This window comes from Liolophura sinensis, chromosome 12, assembly GCF_032854445.1.
Source record: "Liolophura sinensis isolate JHLJ2023 chromosome 12, CUHK_Ljap_v2, whole genome shotgun sequence".
Taxonomy (NCBI): domain Eukaryota; kingdom Metazoa; phylum Mollusca; class Polyplacophora; order Chitonida; family Chitonidae; genus Liolophura; species Liolophura sinensis.
This window is the reverse complement of record NC_088306.1, coordinates 2,144,689-2,170,095: the sequence shown is the minus strand read 5'-3', so window position 1 is coordinate 2,170,095 and position 25,407 is coordinate 2,144,689. Positions and strand designations below refer to the sequence as shown.

The 25,407-nt window shown below is 40.7% G+C and overlaps 1 protein-coding gene across 1 annotated transcript; it reads right to left on the bottom strand.

Moving 5' to 3' along the window:
- Positions 1 to 444: 444 nt before the first annotated feature.
- LOC135479326 (very long-chain specific acyl-CoA dehydrogenase, mitochondrial-like) lies at positions 445 to 25,375 on the bottom strand. The gene is made up of 21 exons (XM_064759149.1): positions 25,169 to 25,375; positions 23,960 to 24,010; positions 23,617 to 23,686; positions 22,380 to 22,444; positions 18,096 to 18,204; positions 17,511 to 17,605; positions 16,959 to 17,090; positions 16,492 to 16,584; positions 13,249 to 13,269; positions 11,545 to 11,633; positions 10,371 to 10,465; positions 9,723 to 9,826; positions 8,149 to 8,253; positions 7,402 to 7,488; positions 7,055 to 7,117; positions 6,137 to 6,238; positions 5,167 to 5,264; positions 3,692 to 3,764; positions 2,958 to 3,030; positions 2,063 to 2,211; positions 445 to 1,506 (listed from the first exon to the last, which is right to left on the bottom strand). The coding sequence occupies exons 1-21, from the start codon at positions 25,373 to 25,375 to the stop codon at positions 1,369 to 1,371; spliced, it is 2,019 nt and encodes a 672-aa protein (XP_064615219.1). The 3' UTR covers positions 445 to 1,368.
- Positions 25,376 to 25,407: the final 32 nt, after the last annotated feature.

The following is a 25,407-nucleotide window of genomic DNA, read 5'->3' as shown; positions in this document are numbered from 1 at the left end:
TAATTTCAGTGCTTTGCATTTTGTTTTGAACTCATTTTGGAAGGATCTTCTCCCGATTACGGAAGACTAGTAAAAAACACACTCCCAGGTGCATATGTACATTTTGCATGGCGGTATCTCACATATCACTACTTTACTATTTTTTTGCTTTCTGGAACAACCAGCCCAACCTTAAGACCATTAACAGCAATGTTATCTCCTTTGCAAATATTGTATCAACTTGTAGGTATATAGTATAACATTTTTTTGTTGACTTTGCACATATAAATACAATTTTGCTCGAGGAATTGATCATAAACAGGTTCCTTACTTGCAGCTCACCCCACCCCACCCGTATTCCCCACACCCACACACGATATAAAGTCACATGTTAATACAAACAAAACATGATATAACATTTTTATATTACATGTACATTACTTCCTCCTACTTAAGATCATAACATTTTTATATTACATGTACATTACTTCCTCCTACTTAAGATCTATACTTCCGTCAATAAAAATGTTGTTGTTGTTGCATTGTAATGCATTGCACAAGATGTCTTCCTTCAGTTATGTTCACAACATGCCATTTGAAATGCCAACTTCTAGTCAAATTTGATGACATCAGAACCACTCCACATTGGAATCATTTCAGTCCACATGCTACACCTCGTTTTGTAATCACCTTGTTCACATTTCACAGACTAGTTGACAGAACAAATGGTCGGCTATGCCCAAAGTCTGAACGGTAGAACATGTCGTAAGAGGTCATGAGTATACAAAGTTTGTCACAAAGAATGCTCAGCTTTTATATTTAAATGTATCCAGCTAATAATATAGCGAGATAAACATCAGCTTAAGTTTGATATGTTACATTTGCACAGTTAATTCACACAAAACAGCATGTGGGACAGGACTGCATCCACTAAACTCCCTCACACACAAACATAAGCAAACACAAAAATAATCTAACATTCTCCTGAGAATATCTTTGATCACATGTAGAACATTTGTTTAAATGAGCGACATTTAGCCCTGAGGAATTGTAGATCGAGCATTTTTATAAATTGGCTACATTAATTAACCTTAAATGTAGGTGTCATAAATGACTTTGTATGTCTACAACATGAACATTAAATGTACAGTACTTGCCTAATTAAAGACACATCCATGGTAGGAGCTCTATAAAGCTTTAATTCGCTTGTATAAATAATACATATCAGCAATGCTTGCTTGTGTATATCACATATACTACAGACACCTGCATGGCGGCAGCCATCAAGCCTTCGGTTGTATAAATAACATGTATCAGCGATGATTGCTTGTGTATGTTACATATAGTACTTTTACAATTACAACTATTGTACAGCTAAGTTCTTCTGTCTCAAAACCCGAGGGGGTGAGACTGAACTGTGCCTCCGTTCTGAATGACGTCATCTGAGATCTCCGCAAGCCGGTTAAAGTTTGTGATGGATGAGGAGCTGTACGTGGCTTTGAGATTGTCACGAATTCTGTCCGATGCCTGCAAAAACAAGAGGTTAGTCAGTAAACTAGAAGAGTCAGAAACACCTGCGGCACATACATGTATTTACTTAGCACACAGCTCCAATACACTCAGCATTCTGCTCATAGCCACTGAAAAATCACAAAGGGCCTAGGTGCAGAACCCATGTACAATGGGTGTTACTTATTGCTTAGTGCCTTGTTTCTCACCTTAGCACCTTCTTTAATATCTTGAAATGTACTAGTATAATTTACAAGAAGGTCTTGTGAAAAAAATCTTGAGTATGGCTTTAGCCGCAATCCAAAACATATATACCTTAATTCCTCAACCTTTTTGCATATGAAAAAGCAACGTTCAGTGCAATTTATACATGATGAATAGCCTACGTGAGTTTTTGCTGTTGAACAACGGGGTATTACATACATATAACTTAACATACTTCATTGCTGATGCATTTCTCACTTGTAATTAATCCGCATGTGTAAAATGATGTCTACTTCTTTTTCTTTTATTATCAATCTACGAGACATTGAAAAAAAAACAAAACAAAAGAAAAACACTAAGATGGCCTCACCTCATCACAGTAAACCTTGCAGATATTTGCCTCATGACTGGCCGAGCTCTGACCTTGACTTAACGACCTTGAAGCCCGAGACAAAATGGAGACCATGGCGTAGATGTCAATGGCGGAATTTGCCACTCGATTCAGAATGAACTGCTCCTCTGAAAAGACAAAAAACGCATATTTACATGATGCGTTTTCTACAGGTACCAGCTTACATGTGTGATGGTAGCCAGCTGCAAGGGTAGAGAAGTTGGCTGTTCCTGTTGCAACTACATGTATTTGTATGACTTTTACTAACCTTAAAGAACTACACCAGTTCCAAGACAAAATGGACTGAAGTAACGTGAAGGAAGCCTTTTCAACATGTTCATGATATGCATGTAAATGTATAACACTGTTTAATGGGTTTGACTGACGTGTCCGCAAAAACAAAGTCTTTGGTAGTCTGTACACAATTTGCCTAAAATTGGACGTCTACTTATTCCCCATAAAACTAAGGCAAGTTTTCTGGAAGGATTTAAAAAGTGCTTGTATAGGATTATTTGTGCCTGTTCGTTGTTGCTTGATCAAAAAAGCGAAAATGACAATAACAAAAAAATACCTTTTGTTTTCACAAAATCTTAGACAAAGACATACAAAATGTGCAGTGATTGCCTGTAAATTATCATTTAGCATTGTACAAAATTGCAGAAGCTTAAGACATTGGGCACCCACCTAAACGATAAGAACACCATTATGCTATAAACAAGCCTAAAAAATTAGAAGCCTGCTTTCCTTTTTTTGGGTTGTCTCAAGGGAATGAGCTCCTCCAGAGCTATCCTCCACACCTATTGATGAAATATAGTTCAGTCAATCGTTCAATCACTTGTTCATTATCTCGTGAAACTCTTCAGGATATTCTTACCCACAATTCCCTTGCCATGCTTCATGAGTAGGTCTTCAATGATGCCTCCAAAGTCTTCAATGGATTTGGATGTCTGAGTAACAAAAGTTTGAGGAAGAGATCAGTGCATGCAATACGTAACCAATATGGGCGTGCTAAAGGGATACAGAATCACTTCTTATTGGCTTATGTGAGAGATGTGCAGTCCAGGCTATGCCTTGCCTAAGCTAAATTTTTGGTACATTAGTTTAAGCATGACCAAGGCAGCAATACGTAACCCATGCAACCATGTCTCCACTGTCAGCCAATCAGCGTCGATTTGGTATCTGTTTAAGATACATGTACATGTCGAGGTACATATACAACTTCTACCATGTAACGTGACTTTAACACTGGCTAAAACTCTTTTTTGCTGATGGGCATAACCCTACACTAGCTGGAAAAAAAGATGGGTGAAGATGGGTATTAGGAAAGCTTAATATTTATAATAAAGCTAATGACAAACTTCAAGATTTTAAAGAAATGAACATTGAGAGAGAGGGAAAAAAAACCCTCAAAATTCAAAAAAATACTTTAAATTAGGATCAGTGGGGAATACATGCATGAGGATACAGAGGTATATGTACAGCGCTACGGCATAACACCAAACAAGTATAACTGAACATGTAGATCTTTGGCTTAGAGAGGTAGGATGAGCTATTAAATCAGGGTGAACAATACACTGACGAAGAAAAATAGTTGAGCCAGATGCCTACCTGACTAGCTGGTTTTGCGAGATCAGCATGAACAAAACTCCCCAAAGCCTGTCCATTGCTCAGTCCAACAAACCTGTGGATAAACACAAAGGTCACACAAATCAATTAGGACATTCAATATGTCATACATGTATCCACATCCTGCAGTTATATAAGTACATGGCCATCAAAGTAGATACATGTAAAATACATCCTATAAACGGTATAAACGGCATATAATTCCACAAATATGTCAGAGTAACTTAGCTGATCACTTACTGTCAGCAAGGCAAAACAAATGGAGAATAAATTCCAAGTCCAAGGCCAGGTTTGAACCCACATTCCAAGGCCGGGTTTGAACCCACATTCCAAGACCATGTTTGAACCCACATTCCAAGGCCTGGTTTGAACCCACATTCCAAAACCATGTTTGAACCCACATTCCAAGACCATGTTTGAAACCCACATTCCAGGGCCAGGTTTGAACCCACATTCCAAGGCCGGGTTTGAACCCACATACCAAGGCCAGGTTTGAACCCACATTCCAAGACCATGTTTGAAACCCACATTCCAAGGCTGGGTTTGAACCCACATACCAAGACCATGTTTGAACCCACATTCCAAAACCATGTTTGAACCTACATTCCAAGGCCAGGTTTGAGACAACATTCCAAGACCAGATTTGAGCCCACATTCCAAAACCATGTTGGAACCTACATTCAAAGGCCAGGTTTGAACCCGCATTCCAAGGCCAGGTTTGAACCCACATTCTAAGTCCGGGTTTGAGCCCACATTCCAAGACCAGGTTTGAACCCACATTCCAAAACCATGTTTGAGCCCACATTCCAAGACCAGGTTTGAACCCACATTCCAAGGCTGGTTTTGAACCTATATTTCCAAGGCTGGTTTTGAACCCACATTTCCAAGGCTGGGTTTGAACCCAAATTCCAAGGCTGGGTTTGAACCCACATTCCAAGGCCAGGTTTGAACCCACATTCCAAGGCCAGGTATGAACCCACATTCCAAGGCCGGGTTTGAACACATACCTCAAGTGTCCTAGCGACTGAAAGGCAAACAGCTTGACCACATGAGCACAGCCCATTCCCAATCTTGCCTTATCAATGTGCCATTTTTGTGTTACATGCAAAATAAACATACTGAAGAATGATAACACAGAGTATTGGCAACCTTACTACATCTATGTATTAAACTAATGGGGGACTCATAAAACTCTTTCCTGCCTGTATCAAGACAGTCTACTACCTGCTAATTCTCCAGAAAATGGACCAGATAGCCACCCACTCTGACCAATTCTCCTTTTTTCACTTCATCTAATTCTCTGTCAGGTAGCTGACTACTTATCCAAGTTAACCTTCTGCTCAAAATGATAATGATAGTCCAATTTTCTCTTCCTCCATTATCTTTTAATTTATATACATTTCACCTCCTCAAAGCATAGTTGGATTAAAATTACAGGTACTAGTAAAAAGATGTACCGTTTTGCTCTCTTTGCTCCTGCATCAAAGATTAGTCCCAAATTTGCAGCTGGATTCTGGAATGCGCGCTGTAGTTCTTTCAAATGTGAGCCGGCATACTGGAAAGAAAGAGCAGAATATAAAGCACAGTCACACCTGGAGCGCTGACAGTCACACCTGCAGGCTTACAGCGCCTAAAGTCACACCTGCAGCGCATACAGTCACACCTGCAGTGCCTAAGGTCACACCTGCAGCACCTACCTTGAGTTCATTTACATATTTGACTGAACATCCTTGAGCTCATATCTATCAATCCCGATTATACATCGATCACACTTTGCTCTGAATGCGTGATTGTTAAAGGCATCTGTTCTCGAAGAAAAGTATTTATTTTAGCATATAAGCTGTTATTCTTCAACCTTTTCCCATGTTTACAAGGTGTTTGTTTAAGTATATTCTGAAGGCATTATTCTGTGTAAACTGATAATATTACACTTTTTGTGAAGCCCTGAAACTGGCCAATCCAACCAATGTAGTTTTGTCTCCAAAATCAACATGAAAAGGTGCATAAATTACGTTGCTTTTTCATATGCAAAAAGGTCAAGGAATTAGGGTATATATGTTTTGGATTAGATTTTTTCACTGACTCATATGATGGTGATCAGGTTGAAGAGATCCGGAAACCATAAGGAGCAAAATGTTCGTCAATTTAATATATAGATGAACATTTTGCACCTTCGCTTTGATTTGATTTGATCTGTGTTTTATGCCGTACTCTAGGAAACCAGTATTTCACAAATGACCGTAGGCAAGTTGCGGGCAGACCCTCCAACATGAAGAGCATGAACTGGACTTAAACCTTTCAGCGACCACATTGGTGGCCCTCTGGATTCCAGCACACTAACCACTCAGCCCAGGAATCCCCCGCAGGATGCAAACTGTGTTTGACACGTCAGTTTCAACATCACATTCAATTTCTGCATCTACTTACCTGGATTCCTGTCAGAGCAACAAACAGCCTCAGGATGTCATTTGTTCCCTCAAATATACGGAAAATTCTAAGATCCCTCATCACTCTCTCAATGCCAGCTGACTGAAAACACAACAAATCACATCAATGACATAGTTTTACATGTATATATATTGCAGTATATGCACAGACATGAAAAGAATAAAAATGTCTGCGTTTAATTCTGATAAAGTTACCTAACACAATTCAACACTCTACACATGCATACAGTAACTTAATTATTTTGATTTTTATTTATGCCATATTCAAGAATAGTTTACTTTTACACCAACAACCAGCAATGTGGTTGAAGGAAACCAGGAAGAGATCAAAAGAAAGCACCAACCAGGGAGAGATCAAAGAAAAGCACCAACCAGGAAGAGATCAAAGAAAAGAACCAACCAGGAAGAGATCAAAGAAAAGCACCACCCAGGAAGAGATCAAAGAAAAGCATCCAACCAGGAAGAGATCAAAGAAAAGCATCCAACCAGGAAGAGATCAAAGAAAAGCACCAACCAGGAGGAGATCAAAGAAAAGCATCAACCAGGAAGAGATCAAAGAAAAGCACCAACCAGGAAGAGATCAAAGAAAAGCATCGACCAGGAAGAGATCAAAGAAAAGCACCAACCAGGAAGAGATCAAAGAAAAGCATCCAACCAGGAAGAGATCAAAGAAAAGCATCAACCAGGAAGAGATCAAAGAAAAGCATCCAACCAGGAAGAGATCAAAGAAAAGCATCAACCAGGAGGAGATCAAAGAAAAGCACCAACCAGGAAGAGATCAAAGAAAAGCACCAACCAGGAAGAGATCAAAGAAAAGCATCAACCAGGAAGAGATCAAAGAAAAGCACAAACCAGGAAGAGATCAAAGAAAAGCACCAACCAGGAAGAGACAGCTCACCTTCATGTAGCCTGTGCCTGCCAGGATCTGAATTCCCTCATCAGCACAGAACCAAGCGGCTTCCTGTAAATATACCAGTATCAATACTTGGTGTAATTTATGCAAAAATGGCTCATAGTATATGAAATTACATGTACATACAATAATGCTCACTAACAGTTTAGCTGGCAGATAAGGAAAAACACCATCATACCCAGCATATATACGGCAATTACCAAAAGGTTTTAAGCAAAATGGCAAGCACTGGCTGTTACACAGACTTCACTGGAAACAACTGGTGAACATCATGAAACAACAGACACAACCCAAACTTAAGAAACAAGGAACCTTTCCTCATGCAGACTTACTGAGGCATATATTTTGCTGATGGCAGCTTCAATCTGGAATTCTGTGGAACCCTGGTCCATGTTGGCTGACACCATGTAGGCCATCGACTGAAACGAAGAGCAACATAAAAAAAATGAAATTTGGTTGAAGAATTGAGGTTCCCCTTTGGGGTCATTCTTATTAAGACTTCTCCTAATACTGATAAAGGAAATTTAATTTAACTACATGTATTTTGCATTCATGTAAAAACCTTAACACCTGTACATGTAACAAGAACAGCTGTCCAGTGGCTATACTAGCAGTTGCTAGTGAGGGAAATCCGAATTCAAATCCCATAAAGACCCAAAAAGTAAGTCTTTCAACTTTTACAAGCATTCATTGTACATATATAAACATGTGCACGTATGTACAGTTCACATTAGAGACAACCTTGTGGTGTTTGAAGAATTTCTAAATTCACACAATGACCATGTATGGGAAACTTGTCCTTGTTGCTTTTTGTAAGAACATTTAATCCAAGAACGAATTATGTTCATCTTGAGTTTTTCTAATCTAAAGCCAAAGATTTGGCTGGAATATTCAGCTGTCCAAGTCACTACCCGTTTTCTACAAGGCAGCAAATGGTTCCTCCTCATCTAGTCGCCTCATCCTCGACTCCTTGTCATAATATGACTGAAAAGTTGTACAGTACAACGTGAAACCCCAAGTATAAACCACGTGCATATTACACGTACAAACATCCCTTATCTCGTCTTGTCTGAGCTCACCTCTGTCACATACTGAGCCATCACCATCCTTGCAATCTTCTCCTGAATGGCTCCAAACTGGTGAATCTTCTTCCCAAACTGGTTTCTGTTTGTTGCATGATCCACCTGAAGGGATATATATGTATATATTTATATATATATATATACATATTAACTTCAGTGAGGAAGATATACATATATATATATCCATACATGAAGGCTGATCTACTGCTGACTGACACACTGACCTGTCACATTTATTTAGATGAGCATGTGGTTTAGAGAGTCACTAAAGGTGAGGACGTTTCAGTAACTTGTATCTGGGGATCTGGGCCCAGTTTCATAAAGCCAGGTACAATTTCTTTTATCGTACATTTGTCATACAATATTTTATACATCACTATTACCCTACCATTGTCCTGTATGTGTCATTATCGTACATGTACGACGTCATTGTGAAACTGGGCCCAGCTGTTCACAAGTGTATTAGCTCTTATTTATTTACATGTATTTATTTATTTCATTGGTGTTTAATGCTGTTTTCAAGAAAATTTCGTTTCTACAATGGACGCCAGCACTATGCTGGGATGTAGCCCTGCACAAAACCAGCCAGAACACGGGGGGAATTCAGGATCAACCGCAGGCTGCTGCAAAACTTCCCACATTGGCCGGAGAGGAAGCCAGAATAAGCTGGAATTGAACTCAGAGTGACTGGTGAGTGGCTCCTGGATCATTGCACTATGCTAGTGTGCTAACCATCTCGACCCGCCTATTAGCTCAACTCAAATCATAACAGTAGTAGATTTAGATCATATTTAACATACTGTTTACACAATCATTTTAAGGTCAAGTGCAACAATAAAGACTTAGCTTACAGTTAAATCTGGTATTAAGCCTTTAGACAGTTTGGAACAAGTTCATGAGTATGGAAAACCAAAGTACCTTGGAGAAAACCACGATTGACCTCTGGTACCCAAACAACGGGTTGGTGCATACCAGGAAGCTACCTGACAGGGACTGAAGCCTAAAAGGATCTTACAGGACAGCTGCTTAAAAGTTCATCCACAGTATACATGTAGAAGGATGCTCTTATAATGGTAGCCGAGGAAATCATGAAATCATGGTTTCATGAAATGGTACCGACAGGGTTGAAATAGAGGCATTTCAGGAGCCAAAATCTCCTAAATTTCTTTGCTGGCTCCTAAAAAATTTGAACAGTTAAACCCTTATATTTCCACTCCTGACCCCTACAAATCCCCCCCCCCCCCCCCACCCCCTACACACCCACACAAAAAACAAAGGCATTATTTATTTATCTATTTGATTGGTGTTTTACACTGTACTCAAGAATATTTCACTTATACAATGGCAGCCAGCATTATGGTGGGTGGAAACCAGGCAGAGACCTGAGGAAACCCACGACCATCCGCTGGTTGCTGGGAGACCTTCCCACGTACGACCCGAGAGGAAGCCAGCATGAGCTGAACTCACATTGACCACATTGGTGAGAGACCCTAGGGTCATTACGCTGTGCTAGCGTGCTAACCAACTGGGCCAGGGAGGCCCCTTACACAGGAATTATGTGCCAAACTTACTGCAGAGTTGATGCAATACTTCATGGTCCCAGAGAGAGCAGCAGCCATCCCAAAACGACCGTTGTTCAGAATGTTCATGGCCACTTTGAAGCCACCTCCAACACCTGCCAACCACAAATCAGTCATCTGTATACAGTCAATACAGGTATCTAACACTGGAGCTTAACACTTAACCCTAGCGATTTTTTAATTGCCTGACCCTGTAATTAATTGATGAATCTCACGGTTTTAAGCTCTAGCCAATCCAGAGACAGCTGGAAACCCTAATGACCAGGGACCAAGTAAACTGAACAGAAATACATGTATGGTGGTTTACTAATAACAAGTTAAGTTTTCATACAGATTTCTTTAATACACTGACATGAAACCTCTTAGAAAGCATCATGAGTTGCACTTATATAATTTCTTAGTTATGTAGTTATAATGTCACCTTCTGGATCAGGAACTTCATTTTTCTGAAAATGGCTGCTATGTACATGTACCCCTGACTTTCCACTACGATCAAAAATGTGCCACTAAACATTTGATTCCCAGGAACAAAGACACCAAAAAACTGACAAAATTGTCAAAAATTTTACATGAGACAAAGAGCTTGATCAGCTTGTGATAGGTCAGTCATTAATCAGGCAAATTCCTCGCAGAACTCACCCCCTAGAACATTCTCCACTGGGATCTTCACATCCTCAAAGTACACCTCAGCCGTGTTAGAAGCCTTGATACCCATCTTCTTCTCTGGGGGACCACTGTAGAACAATCACACTTCATGTATCATACAGGACACCCAAACTTCTCAATCTTAGTATACATGTACATGTGTGGTGGCTGAATTATTTACCCTTTGGGCTCTGATCTGCATATCAAAAATCCACTGAAAGTTCTACCAAGTGAGCTAAAGGGAAAGTCCAACACACTTTTGGTCACCACAGGATTTGAAACTCTGATCTCCATATGACAAATACAGCACTCTACCAACTGGGCTACAGAGATATTCCCAAAATAACTGCCCTAATTCTTCAATCATTTCACATACTTTCAGTACAATTTATGCATGTTTTTTATTTGCTTTTCCATACGTGGGAACGTCTGTCAGCAACCTGTGGATGATCGTGGGTTTCCCCCGGGCACTGCCTGGTTTCCTCCCAACATAATGCTGACCGCCGTTGTATAAGTGAAATATTCTTGAGTACGGCGTAAAAACACCAATCAAATAAATAAATAAATAATTGATTTTGGAGACAAAACCACATTGGTTGGATTGGCCAATATCATACATACATCCCTTGACCAAGTATAATTCAGTCCATCAGTTTCACAGAATAATGCCCTCAGAATTTGCACGAATAAACACCTTGTAAACATGTGAAAAGGTTGAAGAATTACAGTACATTACCTGCTAGTGTAAGCACTTGAAAAGGGGCTCCCATCACATGCTCCCATTTAACTGACAAAATATGGGGTAACCAGGGCTTGTCTGTACCTTAATCTCTGAAGCTCCCTTAAATCACCGTTCTTTTTCGAATTGAACGTATGCATCATATTCCCCTTTTGATAATGTTCACGAATTTATTTATTTCGTATATTGGAGCTTTACACCCTAGTAATTGGTATTTCACTCATAGTACGCGACGGCGGCCAGCATTCTGGTAGGAAGAAACCATGCTCGGGAAACCACGACCATCTGCAGGATGTTTTTTGGCCTTCCCATGTACGGACTTGGGCCTACAGTGATCATAATTGTGAGAGGTTCCTGGTTCATTGTGCTGTTGTAGCACCGTAAACACTCAGCCACAGAGGCCCCCATATTCTTCATGAAAGCAGTGACTCACTTGGAAACTCCCCAAACTGTCTCTCCACAATGAAAGCCGTCACCTTATCCTTCATTTCTCCTGTCTTCTCATCTTTGAACGGTGTCTGGAAAAGACAATATGTCAACAACCTGATGATTCAATATTTAAAATTGACAGCCATATGAAGATAATATAAAAAATAGTCTCATTGTAATAGCTCTTACTGAGCTTGTACTACAGTTTACTTACTCTCATACAGGTAAGGGTAAACTACATGCATAACTTAAACACTATCAACAAGGAACGCTGTGACACACAACCTGAAACCAGAAATTTAATATCACAAGTACACATAAATGTACAATACTTCACTTCTGCAACATTGTATATAAACACACATCAATGCAATGTAACTCTGATATAAAGTGATATAACATGATAGACAAGGGCGACCTTCTATTCAGATTTTACTTATCTGTATAAATATCTTCCAGTAGGCAGGGTGGAACCTAACTGCAAAAGCAGCAAGCGATTTCCGAAGAAGTGGGGGGAAGGAGGAGTCTAGTGGAGGAGGGAAAAGTCTAGCGGGGGCGGGAGGACTCTAGTGGGGAAGAGAAGAGTCTAGTGGGGAAGAGAAGAGTCTAGTGGGGGAGTCTAAGTATCAAATCAGTCCAGTTACACCTAAATATAGGGGACTGTTCCACACAAAATCTTCCCACATGCACATGTATCTCATCAAGCTCCTGAAAAACCCTCTGTTCAAGAGCCTGAGGTGTCAACTAAACCAGACTACCCTAATACTTCAACTTTTTCATCCAGTATTTTGCAACATTCTGACAGAACTATAGGGTGGGGAAAAATACTTTGCACAGTTTTATGAAGCTTTCATCATTGTAATGACACAAAAAAATCACTTTAACGTCATTTCCATAATACAAGCTGTGTGCATAAATTATACTTTAACAATGTGCTTTAGTGGTTGAAAAAGTTGAAGGTTTGCAGTATATGTACACTGATTGTAAAACAACAGTTACAACTTTCAATCTCCTCTGTCCCACCCTACCCCCAAATACCACAACAGTGTTCAGCTGAGGAGGTCCTACGAAAATTACTTGTGCAAACACTGTGAACATCTCAAACAGGCCTCCATTACAGATCCAGATCTTAATGCTCAGGGTAAGAGAGCTAAAACTCCCACTCTGCCTGTGCCCCACCTACCCCTGCCCCCTCAAATGTCACAACAATTGTCCTGTGAAAATTACCTGTGCGAACACCGTGAACACTTCAGCCAGACCTCCATTACAGATCCAGATCTTACTGCTCAGGGTAAGACAGATAAAACTCCCTTTCTCCTCGCACCCCATATACCCCCCCACCCCCTTCTCCTCAAATGTCACAACAATTGTCCTGTGAAAATTACCTGTGCGAACACTGTGAACACCTCAGCCAGACCTCCATTACAGATCCAGATCTTACCGCTCAGGGTAAGACAGATAAAACTCCCTTTCTCCTCGCACCCCATATACCCCCCCACCCCCTTCTCCTCAAATGTCACAACAATTGTCCTGTAAAAAATTACCTGTGCGAACACTGTGAACACCTCAGCCAGACCTCCATTATAGATCCAGATCTTACTGCTCAGGGTAAGACAGATAAAACTCCCATTCTCCTCGAGCCCACCTCAACCCCCCCACCCCACTCCACCCCCCATGTCACAATATTTGTCTTGTGAAAATTACCTGTGCGAACACTGTGAACACCTCAGCCAGGCCTCCATTACAGATCCAGATCTTACTGCTCAGGGTAAGACAGATAAAACTCCCTTTCTCCTCGCACCCCATATACCACCCCCCCCCCCCCCCTTCTCCTCAAATGTCACAAACAATTGTCCTGTGAAAATTACCTGTGCGAACACTGTGAACACCTCAGCCAGACCTCCACCACAGATCCAGATCTTACTGCTCAGGGTAAGACAGATAAAACTCCCATTCTCCTCGCGCCCCACCTACTCTCACCCCCTCAAATGTCACAACATTTGCCCTGTGAAAATTACCTGTGCGAACACTGTGAACACCTCAGCCAGACCTCCATTATAGATCCAGATCTTACTGCTCAGGATAAGACAGATAAAACTCCCATTCTCCTCGCGCCCCACCTACTCTCACCCCCTCAAATGTCACAACATTTGCCCTGTGAAAATCACCTGTGCGAACACTGTGAACATCTCAGCCAGACCTCCATTACAGATCCAGATCTTACTGCTCAGGATAAGACAGATAAAACTCCCATTCTCCTCGCGCCCCACCTACTCTCACCCCCTCAAATGTCACAACATTTGTCCTGTGAAAATTACCTGTACAAACACTGTGAACACCTCAGCAGGCCTCCATTACAGATCCAGATCTTACTGCTCAGGGTAAGACAGATAAAACTCCCTTTCTCCTCGCACCCCATATACCACCCCCCCCCCCCTTCTCCTCAAATGTCACAACAATTGTCCTGTGAAAATTACCTGTGCGAACACTGTGAACACCTCAGCCAGACCTCCACCACAGATCCAGATCTTACTGCTCAGGGTAAGACAGATAAAACTCCCATTCTCCTCGCGCCCCACCTACTCTCACCCCCTCAAATGTCACAACTTTGCCCTGTGAAAATTACCTGTGCGAACACTGTGAACACCTCAGCCAGACCTCCATTACAGATCCAGATCTTACTGCTCAGGATAAGACAGATAAAACTCCCATTCTCCTCGCGCCCCACCTACTCTCACCCCCTCAAATGTCACAACATTTGCCCTGTGAAAATCACCTGTGCGAACACTGTGAACACCTCAGCCAGACCTCCATTACAGATCCAGATCTTACTGCTCAGGATAAGACAGATAAAACTCCCATTCTCCTCGCGCCCCACCTACTCTCACTCCCTCAAATGTCACAACATTTGTCCTGTGAAAATTACCTGTACGAACACTGTGAACACCTCAGCCAGGCCTCCATTACAGATCCAGATCTTACTGCTCAGGGTAAGACAGATAAAACTCCCTTTCTCCTCGCGCCCCACCTACTCTCACCCCCTCAAATGTCACAACATTTGCCCTGTGAAAATTACCTGTACGAACACTGTGAACACCTCAGCCAGGCCTCCATTACAGATCCAGATCTTACTGCTCAGGTAAGACAGATAAACTCCCTTTCTCCTCGCGCCCCACCTACTCTCACCCCCTCAAATGTCACAACATTTGCCCTGTGAAAATTACCTGTGCGAACACTGTGAACACCTCAGCCAGACCTCCATTACAGATCCAGATCTTACTGCTCAGGATAAGACAGATAAAACTCCATTCTCCTCGCGCCCCACCTACTCTCACCCCCTCAAATGTCACAACATTTGCCCTGTGAAAATTACCTGTGCGAACACTGTGAACACCTCAGCCAGACCTCCATTATAGATCCAGATCTTACCTGCTCAGGATAAGACAGATAAAACTCCCTTTCTCCTCGAGCCCACCTCAACCCCCCCACCCCACCCCACCCCCCATGTCACAATATTTGTCCTGTGAAAATTACCTGTGCGAACACTGTGAACACCTCAGCCAGGCCTCCATTACAGATCCAGATCTTACTGCTCAGGGTAAGACAGATAAAACTCCATTCTCCTCGCGCCCCACCTACTCTCACCCCCTCAAATGTCACAACATTTGCCCTGTGAAAATTACCTGTGCGAACACTGTTAACACCTCAGCCAGACCTCCATTATAGATCCAGATCTTACTGCTCAGGGTAAGACAGATAAAACTCCCATTCTCCTCGAGCCCACCTCAACCCCCCCACCCCACCCCACCCCCCATGTCACAATATTTGTCCTGAATTACCTATTACCTGTACAACACTGTGAACACCTCAGCCAGGCCTCCATTACAGATCCAGATCTTACTGCTCAGGGTAAGACAGATAAAACTCCCTTTCTCCTCGCACCCCATATACCACCCCCCCCCCCCCTTCTCCTCAAATGTCACAACAATTGTCCTGTGAAAATTACCTGTGCGAACACTGTGAACACCTCAGCCAGACCTCCATTACAGATCCAGATCTTACTGCTCAGGATAAGACAGATAAAACTCCCATTCTCCTCGCGCCCCACCTACTCTCACCCCCTCAAATGTCACAACATTTGCCCTGTGAAAATTACCTGTGCGAACACTGTGAACACCTCAGCCAGACCTCCATTATAGATCCAGATCTTACTGCTCAGGATAAGACAGATAAAACTCCCATTCTCCTCGCGCCCCACCTACTCTCACCCCCTCAAATGTCACAACATTTGCCCTGTGAAAATTACCTGTGCGAACACTGTGAACACCTCAGCCAGACCTCCATTATAGATCCAGATCTTACTGCTCAGGGTAAGACAGATAAAACTCCCATTCTCCTCGAGCCCACCTCAACCCCCCCACCCCACCCCACCCCCCATGTCACAATATTTGTCCTGTGAAAATTACCTGTACGAACACTGTGAACACCTCAGCCAGGCCTCCATTACAGATCCAGATCTTACTGCTCAGGGTATGACAGATAAAACTCCCTTTCTCCTCGCGCCCCACCTACTCTCACCCCCTCAAATGTCACAACATTTGCCCTGTGAAAATTACCTGTGCGAACACTGTGAACACCTCAGCCAGACCTCCATTATAGATCCAGATCTTACTGCTCAGGGTAAGACAGATAAAACTCCCATTCTCCTCGCGCCCCACCTACTCTCACCCCCTCAAATGTCACAACATTTGCCCTGTGAAAATTACCTGTGCGAACACTGTGAACACCTCAGCCAGACCTCCATTATAGATCCAGATCTTACTGCTCAGGGTAAGACAGATAAAACTCCCATTCTCCTCAAGCCCACCTCAACCCCCCACCCCACCCCCACCCCCCATGTCACAATATTTGTCCTGTGAAAATTACCTGCGCGAACACCGTGAACACCTCAGCCAGACCTCCATTACTGATCCAGATCTTACTGCCATTCATTATGTAGTGTTTGCCGTCATCTGATAATACAGCTTTTGTGCGAATAGACTGTAGACATAAACCATAAGCGCATATAAATGCACATCCATCTTTAATAAAAAGAATGAAGAAATGTTACTGACAATGCAATACATTGTATAAATTTATGTTCGTTGCTTGCCACCTTTAAGAATGTGTGGAATAAGTCCTCCAGTTAAGTACAACCCGTTAAGCCAATGTAGCCCATATTAATTACAACACACATGTTAAATATCTCAGGTAATTTCTTACAAACAGAAGTCACTTTTCTTCAAAAATCTCAAACTGTCTAACAATTCTTCCATCTAGGCCTGAAATTCATTTTAATCACAAGGCAAAATGATGCGAGTTCACATTGAGAAAAGGCATTTCCCAGTAGATGATAAGGAGCATGTATCACTCACGCTGGCATCTGACCCACTGGACGGCTCTGTCAGGCAGAAGGCAGCCATCCTCTCCCCCGAGGCCAGCGCTGGCAGGTACTTCTGCTTCTGTTCTGGTGTTCCAAACAACAGTATGCCCTTAAACCCGATTGACTGGAACGTAAAAAGATGATGGAAGTTATTGGTTAGATGTACCTTATCTTAGGGTGTCAAGCTTCATGTAGAATACTATCAACTGTACCAGCATGTTGCATAGGTATACCACCCAATACTTCATTGATCAGATCACTATTTTCACGTTGGGCCGCAATGTGAACTAAAAATTTGAAGAGCTTTTAACACAGAAATCAACGACCAATCAGAACGAAGGAAATCATTGCATACGCAAACTGTATGCACTGATACTGCATGAACTTGATCTGAGGTTACAAAATAAAAATAAAAAATAAGGAAAATATTTGGAGGAGTTATTTTTCGGAAACCAAAGTATGACAGACGTACAGACTCCTATCAATATTCTTAGCATTTCTGAAGCATGGAAAATAGCAACATTTTAACAAATCCTGTAATTACCTGGTGAGCCCCAAGTGTTATGCCCACCCCCAGGTCATGTGCTCCTACGATCTCCACCATACGGGCATACTGTGTATTGGACAGCCCCACACCACCTGCAGCAGCGAAACATGACCAGATTGAGTTGATCTCATTGATTGGTATTTATTGCTGTACTAAATAGTCTGAACATCAATATACAACATCCTCCATGTGACTTTAAACACTGTGATACACTTAATTCACCAAAAGCCTCTACGTGCTTTGTGTATTAAAATAAATACTGGAATCTCCGTGGCCTTGTGGTTAAAGTGCTCGCTCAGCACAATGACCCATGTGATCACTGGGAGTTAATGTCAGCCTACGCTGGCTTCCTCTTGGGTCGTACTAGGAAACATCTGCTAGCCCTGCAGATGATCAGGGGTTTACCCCAGGTTCTCTGCTTTCCTTTCACCTGATCATGATAATGCTGGCCGCTGTCATACAAATGAAATATTCTTCTGCACAGCATAAAACAAATAAATAAATAAATGAAGTACTTGTTCCTCCATCATTATTTTTAGCTCCACACAAACAACATGTATCTTTCTAAAGAGACACACTCACCCAAATCCTCGGGAACCTGCAGACCAAAAGCTCCCATTGCCTTCAGTCCCTCCATCGTTTCATCTTCCACTTTCTCCAATTCATCATTTTTGAACGCATTGTTTTGTTCCTGTGCGAAAGAAATCAGTTTAGATCATAGAGGGTAGAGGTATCTGGTGTGACCTGACCTGGGTATGACCTCAGATTCCCCGAGTTCCTCTTTCAAATAGGCTGAGCAAGATTTGTATATACATACACATGCATTTATCCCATAAATGTTCATTAACTCCGCGTAATAAATGCATGACACATTGTGTTGATATATACCACATGTAATATAAATTTCAACATTTTCATTGGTTCGTATATCTTTCCATTCATCAAATGAACCAATCAAAAGTTACGACTCAGTTGTACAGGCACTACATTTTTTTACAACTTTTTTCATTGTCTGCAAATGTCAACATGGCCGACGTGTTTGTGTAATTGAATCGTCATCCGAATCTTTTAAAAACACTAGCTGACGCCTAAATTTGTCTATTTTGTGAAATCTGTTTAGTTTTAAACAGTAATTTTTTCTGTAGTAAAATGTATATTTTTTTGTTATAACTATTAACATATTGAACGATATCTTGTAGAAAGCAAACTTTTGGCATATCTGTTGTGTAAAAAAGCCGTTATGTAAGTAAATTTTGTCTGCACTATATTACACTCCGCCATGTACGTGTCACTTACTGATGACACTTCACTTGACCTATATATGTGACATCACTGCACGCTTAGACGTTGGCGCAGTTTCTGAAAAGCTTAAATCGTAATAATTTTTTTCCGCTATAAATTTACAATAAGGCACTTATGGGATACATGTAAATAGGATATGAAATTTGTGACCCTCGATATCCAATTTATTAAACTCGAGTAGTAGTTTTCTTTAGAAGTTGAATACCGCTTAATATTATGTTGGGTTGAGGTTGGTTAACTATTAAAAGAAACCTGGATTGCAAGCAGGGCATCACAATTTTGGGGCAATTTTTGGTGATGTGAACACTATACAATACATAAACTTGGAGCTAATGATGTGTCTCCTCTTTGTATTGGGTACATTTGCGCACTGTGGCACATGTCCTTTGTGTAACAAGGTACAGTGAACTGGATATCTACAACTGGAGTAATGTCAAATTCCTTTATGTCTAGCGGTAAAAGTGTAGGCTGCAGTCACAAAGATTGCTGTTTCAAGCTCAAACAGATGTTTCTGTCACACATGTTTTGCATACAACCATGACATAACTGGGTTTGTGAACCCCTACATATACCTGTACACGTACAGTATACAATGAATGGTTTGATTGTGTAGGGGACCTAACCTAACTGCCTAATCCTAGACCAGTGTACACATATACATGTTACTAGCAGCCTGTACAGCTGGTTTTATCATGCTGCACACTGTTGTGTAATAAAACCGGCCACATATGTACATGTAGGCTATACAGCCATGAATGAGCCAATTCCTGTTTTCAGGTACATGTATGTGTACATGGATTATCTTTAATTCTAGTCCCAGTGCATTACAGTATAGTGCTAATCCACTGACCAACAGCCAGACAACACCTGTTGTGTAACAACCATGACAACTGTACTCTTGTCAAGTATGCCAAGGGAATCAAGCCAACCTGCTTTAACACTGAGTGATTTGTTACTGTTATGAACAGGTACTTGTAGCCCTAAGATTGGCTGAGCTGGGAAGGTCATGCAAGACTGACATTGCTCTGCCCAGCTGTTGTAACAGATGAACTAAACATGTGCATTGTTTGCAACGATTCATACATCTGCTCTGATCTGAACTAATCATCAGTAGACTACTCTGGTCCTGTGATTAGGGTATTACAGGTGAAATGAAAGTCAATTTAGCCTGGGTGAAACATGCCCTGTGTAAGACTTTACGATAAAAACTGAAAAATATCCTGGACAAGTAATCAGTAGCCTGGGTGAAACATGCCCTGTGTAAGACTTTACGATAAAAACTGAAAAATATCCTGAACAAGTAATCAGTAATGTGTCTATCCTTCAATATGCTAGTGTCAAACTTCTATAGGAATTGGCAAAAATCACCATTTAACTTTGTTATTTATCACCATCTGCTTTGTAAGCAGTCTGGATGATCAAAACCACAGACTGTACATTAATATCAATTTTAGTTTATTAACTACAAAATTAACATATATAATTATATACATATAGCTTGTACACAAGCATATGTACATAAAACACAGCTCTTTTACTTAACCGAGTCGCTTGAACATGGTTAAGTACGAACAAGAAAACGCCTCCACCCCCATATTTTTCTCCTCCACCTGTTGTCTCAGCTCTGATTATACCATGACTGGGTTAGGCTCTGAGGGCATGAGCTGTCAACTTTTCAAATCTCTTTTTACATGTACCTGCACAGTCATAAGGAAAAAACAAACTTGGATTACCCAATACCATTTTGGGCTACCATTATTATAATGTTTACATTGTTACATGTGTGCTGACCACTGGCCAGTCACAGCTGGTTTGTTTTGTTAAAGGTAACATTATGTGAGTACACAGTATGAGGCATCAAACCATGGCTCAGCAGTCAAGAAACTTCAGTATACATGTATGTGTTTAAATTTAGATTTAAAAATCTACCTCCATTATTTACTTTGGCAATAAGTTGTGAATTTTGTAAATAACAGTAATTAATATAACTGAGAGCATTTAACTCAACATTGTTTTCACTGCATGTGTTAAATATGTATGTGGGTAAGAGGGAGAAGGTATGGGAGGTGGTAGTGTTGGTAAGGGTGGGGGAGGGGGGGGGGGGGGGGGGTGCTGAGGATTACAGGTAGCTTGATTTACTTCCTTGCACTTTCCCACAGTAGATAATGTTCACCATTTTCGTTCAAGTACACATGTAGAAATTCATTTGTAATTAGTCATACATACATGTAGTAATAGAGAAACCAGAACTGAATAAGAACATAACTCCTAGTTCATGTTCTTCACTGCAGTTATGCTCACGCTCACATACAGCGTAGTCTGTCCCTAAATAAAGCCATTACTTGTAATTACATACAACAATACATCGCATTTTCTACATGCAGAGCATTTCCTGTTTTACTTAAAGGTACTCATAAGTTATGTTTTTGTGTTCTATTTTTACCTTTATCACGTACATGCACAGGTGTGTATACTGTCACATAAATGCACATGTACAAGGAAATGTGGTCATGTTTTAGGTAGGGCACTTAGTGACCTCAATAGTGGTTAATACGGTGAGGTCAGTCTGAGCCTCTTGAGGGTACTGAGCTTTGTCCCATTAATGCACAAGAAGCCCAAGTTGAAATCAGGGAAAACAACGTACACATGTTTTTTTACCCGGATTGCTATAATAGCAAACGAACAATAGCAAATAGTGATGATCAACTTAATCCTACAGCTACTTTGTGGAACAGCACTTTGTAATGCATGAATGTTTGAGCCCGTCAGCAGAAGAATCCCAGCCCAAACCTTACCAAAATGTGATACTACTACACACTGAACTGTCCAGCACTATGGACATTATGTAGTAAATGACAACTGTCCACTATTAGATCACACTGGACACTTGCAATGCCGCTACGTGACACAACTGGTCGAATGGCCTACTCTCTGAGATTTATTTATTTATTTATTTGATTGGTGTTTTACGACGTACTCAAGAATATTTCTCTTATACGACGGCGGCCAGCATTATGGTGGGAGGAAACCAGGCAGAGCCCGGTGAAAACCCATGACCATCCGTTGGTTGATGGCAGGCCTTCCCACATACGGCCGGAGAGGAAGCCAGCATGAGCTGGACTTCAACTCACCACGACTGCACTGGTGAGCCTACTCTCTGAGAAGACGTTATGGTGTCACAACCAAGAATGGTCAGGGCAAGCCCATACAGAGCCATGCACGCCAATATTCTCTATGTATTTACATGCAAATTTTCCAGCAACAATTAGTGCAATTACACTGTATGCTACAGGTTATGGATTGTGCTAAGTGGGCCTGTACAAAGAGTACTTTTCCTCATACCAAATATTATTTACAAATTATGCAAAAGTTACACTGAGTTCAAGAATGCTTAATGTAAACATGTACATGTAGCCTAAACTGAGAAATGTCAAAGTTCAACTTTATCCATCTCACTGAAGGGAAGTCCTCACATACTAGTGCATGTATTATAATGGATATCTGGCTGCTCAATGAACCGCACATGTCCACTGTATAAAAACATGTACAGAAATATGGCCTCACCTGGAAAAATTTGTAGCATGGATCCACCAGAAGCTGGAGGGTCTCTCGCTGTTCTTCAGACAGCACTGAAAGGTAACGGTGGACAGGACATTCAGCTCATTTTCAGGGTGAGAGAAAATGATTAATATTTTTGCCAAGATGTACAAGAAACATGTTCTTAACAATTTAAATGTTCTTCAAATTTTAACGATTTAAATAATGAAATAAACTCTTAGCAGAACTGTGCCAATAAGAAATACTTAAAGAAGTAGAAAATATAAATATCAAACAAATAACACTGAAGAGAGTATGCACTTCCTTGCAGGTGCATGCCATAAAAAAATTCTAACATGTACCTCCAGTTGATAAATTATAAATAAATTCAGCGCCAAGCGTGAGACTTCATTTTGTCTAAGGACTAGTCCTGAAGTCTTCAGTGTTAGGAAGAGAAATGCCGTCGGAAATGGCCAAAGTGCAGTTCGTACATTTCCGGTAATACTCTTCTTTCCAGAAGGTACTGAACAGTACAGTTCGTTTTCTGCTCGACCATCCGGAAACTGAAAATGTTGGACGTAGGCTCCGAGTTTACACAAACAAGCCAGCAGTTTTAACGACTCTCATTGGCTGAGATGCAACACACCCCCAGCATAAATTACAGGGTGTTAAAGATGGAGGACGTGATGGACTCAGCCATTTATGCCAAATTTGCACTTTTCGGGCTTTACGTGTATGGCAAGGAAAAAAAAAAAAAAAAAAAATATGCAGCAGGCATCGTCAGGAAGAAAATATGTGCTCTTTTCAGCATATAGTGTCATCTTTTAAAGTTTTCTTCTCCTTTTAGGCTTCCAACAAAGGAATTCAACAGTGTAGTTTTACACTGTCAAGACTGTAATTCTTCAAGGTTTTCCCATGTTTGCAAGGTGTTTATACAAGCATTTTTCTGAGCAGACTGACAAAATTATACTTTTTCTGAAGTAGTGAAATTAGTCAACTTAACCAATGTAATTTTGTCTCTAACAGCAAATCAGCAAATCTTACTAAAAGTTGCTCTTTCACATGCGAAAAGATCGAGGAATTAGAGTACGCATTTGTAACTGGATACATCATGTCATTTTTTTAACAAATATGTCTATATGTTACAGGAATATATTTATGATTTTTGAGTTTTTTTTGTGGTAAAATATGGTAGCATGTTAATGGTAATGTAATTTAATTATTAGACTGATGACAGCTTGGAAGATCAGTACAAATAACACACCTTCAGGGAAAGGGAAAACCTGATCAGCATTGACTTCTCCCCTGAACAAATTCATGGCAAAAGATTTTGACTGAAAAAAACAAAGAATTGGGATTAAAATATGAAAGAAATGATTCTATCTAAAAAACATCACCAGGAATGAGAAGGAAAGTTTCTGTTTTATTTACTATACATGTGGCACGTGTTGAATAACTGCACTGCGAAGTTTGAAAGTTAAATATGAATTACTTATTTCATGTTGTAGCAGTTGGACGATGAACTCTTTAATATGTCTGGAATGCGTGTATCAAGAATTCAGAAATTACCAAATATTTTTATGTCAAGCATGATGAGGGCCACTTACAGGTTTTTTCTCTGATGAGCTATCCTCTGGCCTTTGACAAACACCAGTGACCTGGCAACAAAAGCATGTATACACATACATTACTCACACTGATACAATTCTTGTAAGATTTCAGCCTTTTTGAACTGTGGCCGAGGGAGATGACCCAGGAGCCTTCGCAACCTCAAGATATATGTGGGCTTCCCCTGGGCTCTGCCCAGTTTCCTCCCACCATAATGCTGGCCACCGTCGTGTAAGTAAAATATTCTTCAGTATGGCGTAAAACACCCAACAAAAAAATAAATAAATTTTACAACTGCACGTAAGCAGAGTAATTGTGAACACATTATTAAAATGCATGAATCAATATAATTTAACAAATTTCACACTCTTATGCTTATTTCATATGGGGCCAGTTGTACTGAATGTTTCACGACTTCTCATCAATTTTTTAGGTGCAGAATTCTAAAGTTATAAAGTATAAAATGTATATGATAAGCTTCTATAAAAGGAAACTACATTACTATTCAATTTTTGTCCATCACTGAACTGTTCTACAAAATAGTCGCAAAAACACGTCTGGTATAACTTCCATGACAACATACAATGCAAAGATGTGTCACCATGGTAAATAGTACCTTATCAGGAATGATCAACTGATGCACTTTTCAAAAGCTAACTACATGTATTTAGTGTTGGCATTATCATAAAGAACACCAGGATCAAACGATATGAAATGTAATATCCTTATAACTACAAGCCTAGATGCTTTATGGAAATGCACTTAATATAAAACAGGTAAAAGTTTATGTAACTGAATTACTTAATAATCAGTTAAGGTTGGTGAATCTAACTTACAGCTTGTAATGACACTTCCATGGTAAAATAAAATGATAAAAGTTGCAACTGGTTAAGTACTACAGCACTACCTCAATTGTCCTGTTCAAAGTCCTTTTCTTACCCCTATTTTTCGTTTCGCAGTTAATTATTTTCTAAAAACAGTGCAGTAAAATGAGGAGACAATAACCGATCTCAACTGCAACAATAACCGTTCTAGCAAATTATAAACAGTGGAATGCCTAAGTTGCATCTAATTTTGTTAGTTTGACATATACTTGACATAGCAGTAACTTTTTTCTAGCAGACGATTATGTAAGCCTCTTTATGCCATTTTCAAGCCTTAGGTTTAGCAGCCGACGCGGGCAAACAGTTCGATCTCAGACATCTTACCCCGTTTTTGACAGAAATTTCTCCGTTCCGGACAATTTCGTCAAGGCAGGAAGTATTCTCACTGATCTCAACATGATTTCTGCTTCGTTCACAGTTCCTCAATCGAAGAAATGACGGCCTGGTTCCTTCCAACTCCGCTACGGCGCTGTTATGGTGAACTTTGGACCTCGGCGGAACGTGCTGTTGCGTAAACAGAGACGTACGCATGCGCTTGTTGTGACATTTCCTAAGGAGGCTTA

What these genes read in the sequence shown, in the direction of transcription:
- LOC135479326 (XM_064759149.1), bottom strand. Translation starts at nt 25,375, where the DNA reads ATGCGTACGTCTCTGTTTACGCAACAGCACGTTCCGCCGAGGTCCAAA. An exon ending in GCTCATCAGAGAAAAAACCT is followed by an intron (nt 23,687 to 23,959) that starts GTAAGTGGCCCT and finishes TGTTTTTTTCAG; the next exon opens with TCAAAATCTTTTGCCATGAA. An exon ending in TCAGCAAAATATATGCCTCA is followed by an intron (nt 7,118 to 7,401) that starts GTAAGTCTGCAT and finishes GTATATTTACAG; the next exon opens with GAAGCCGCTTGGTTCTGTGC.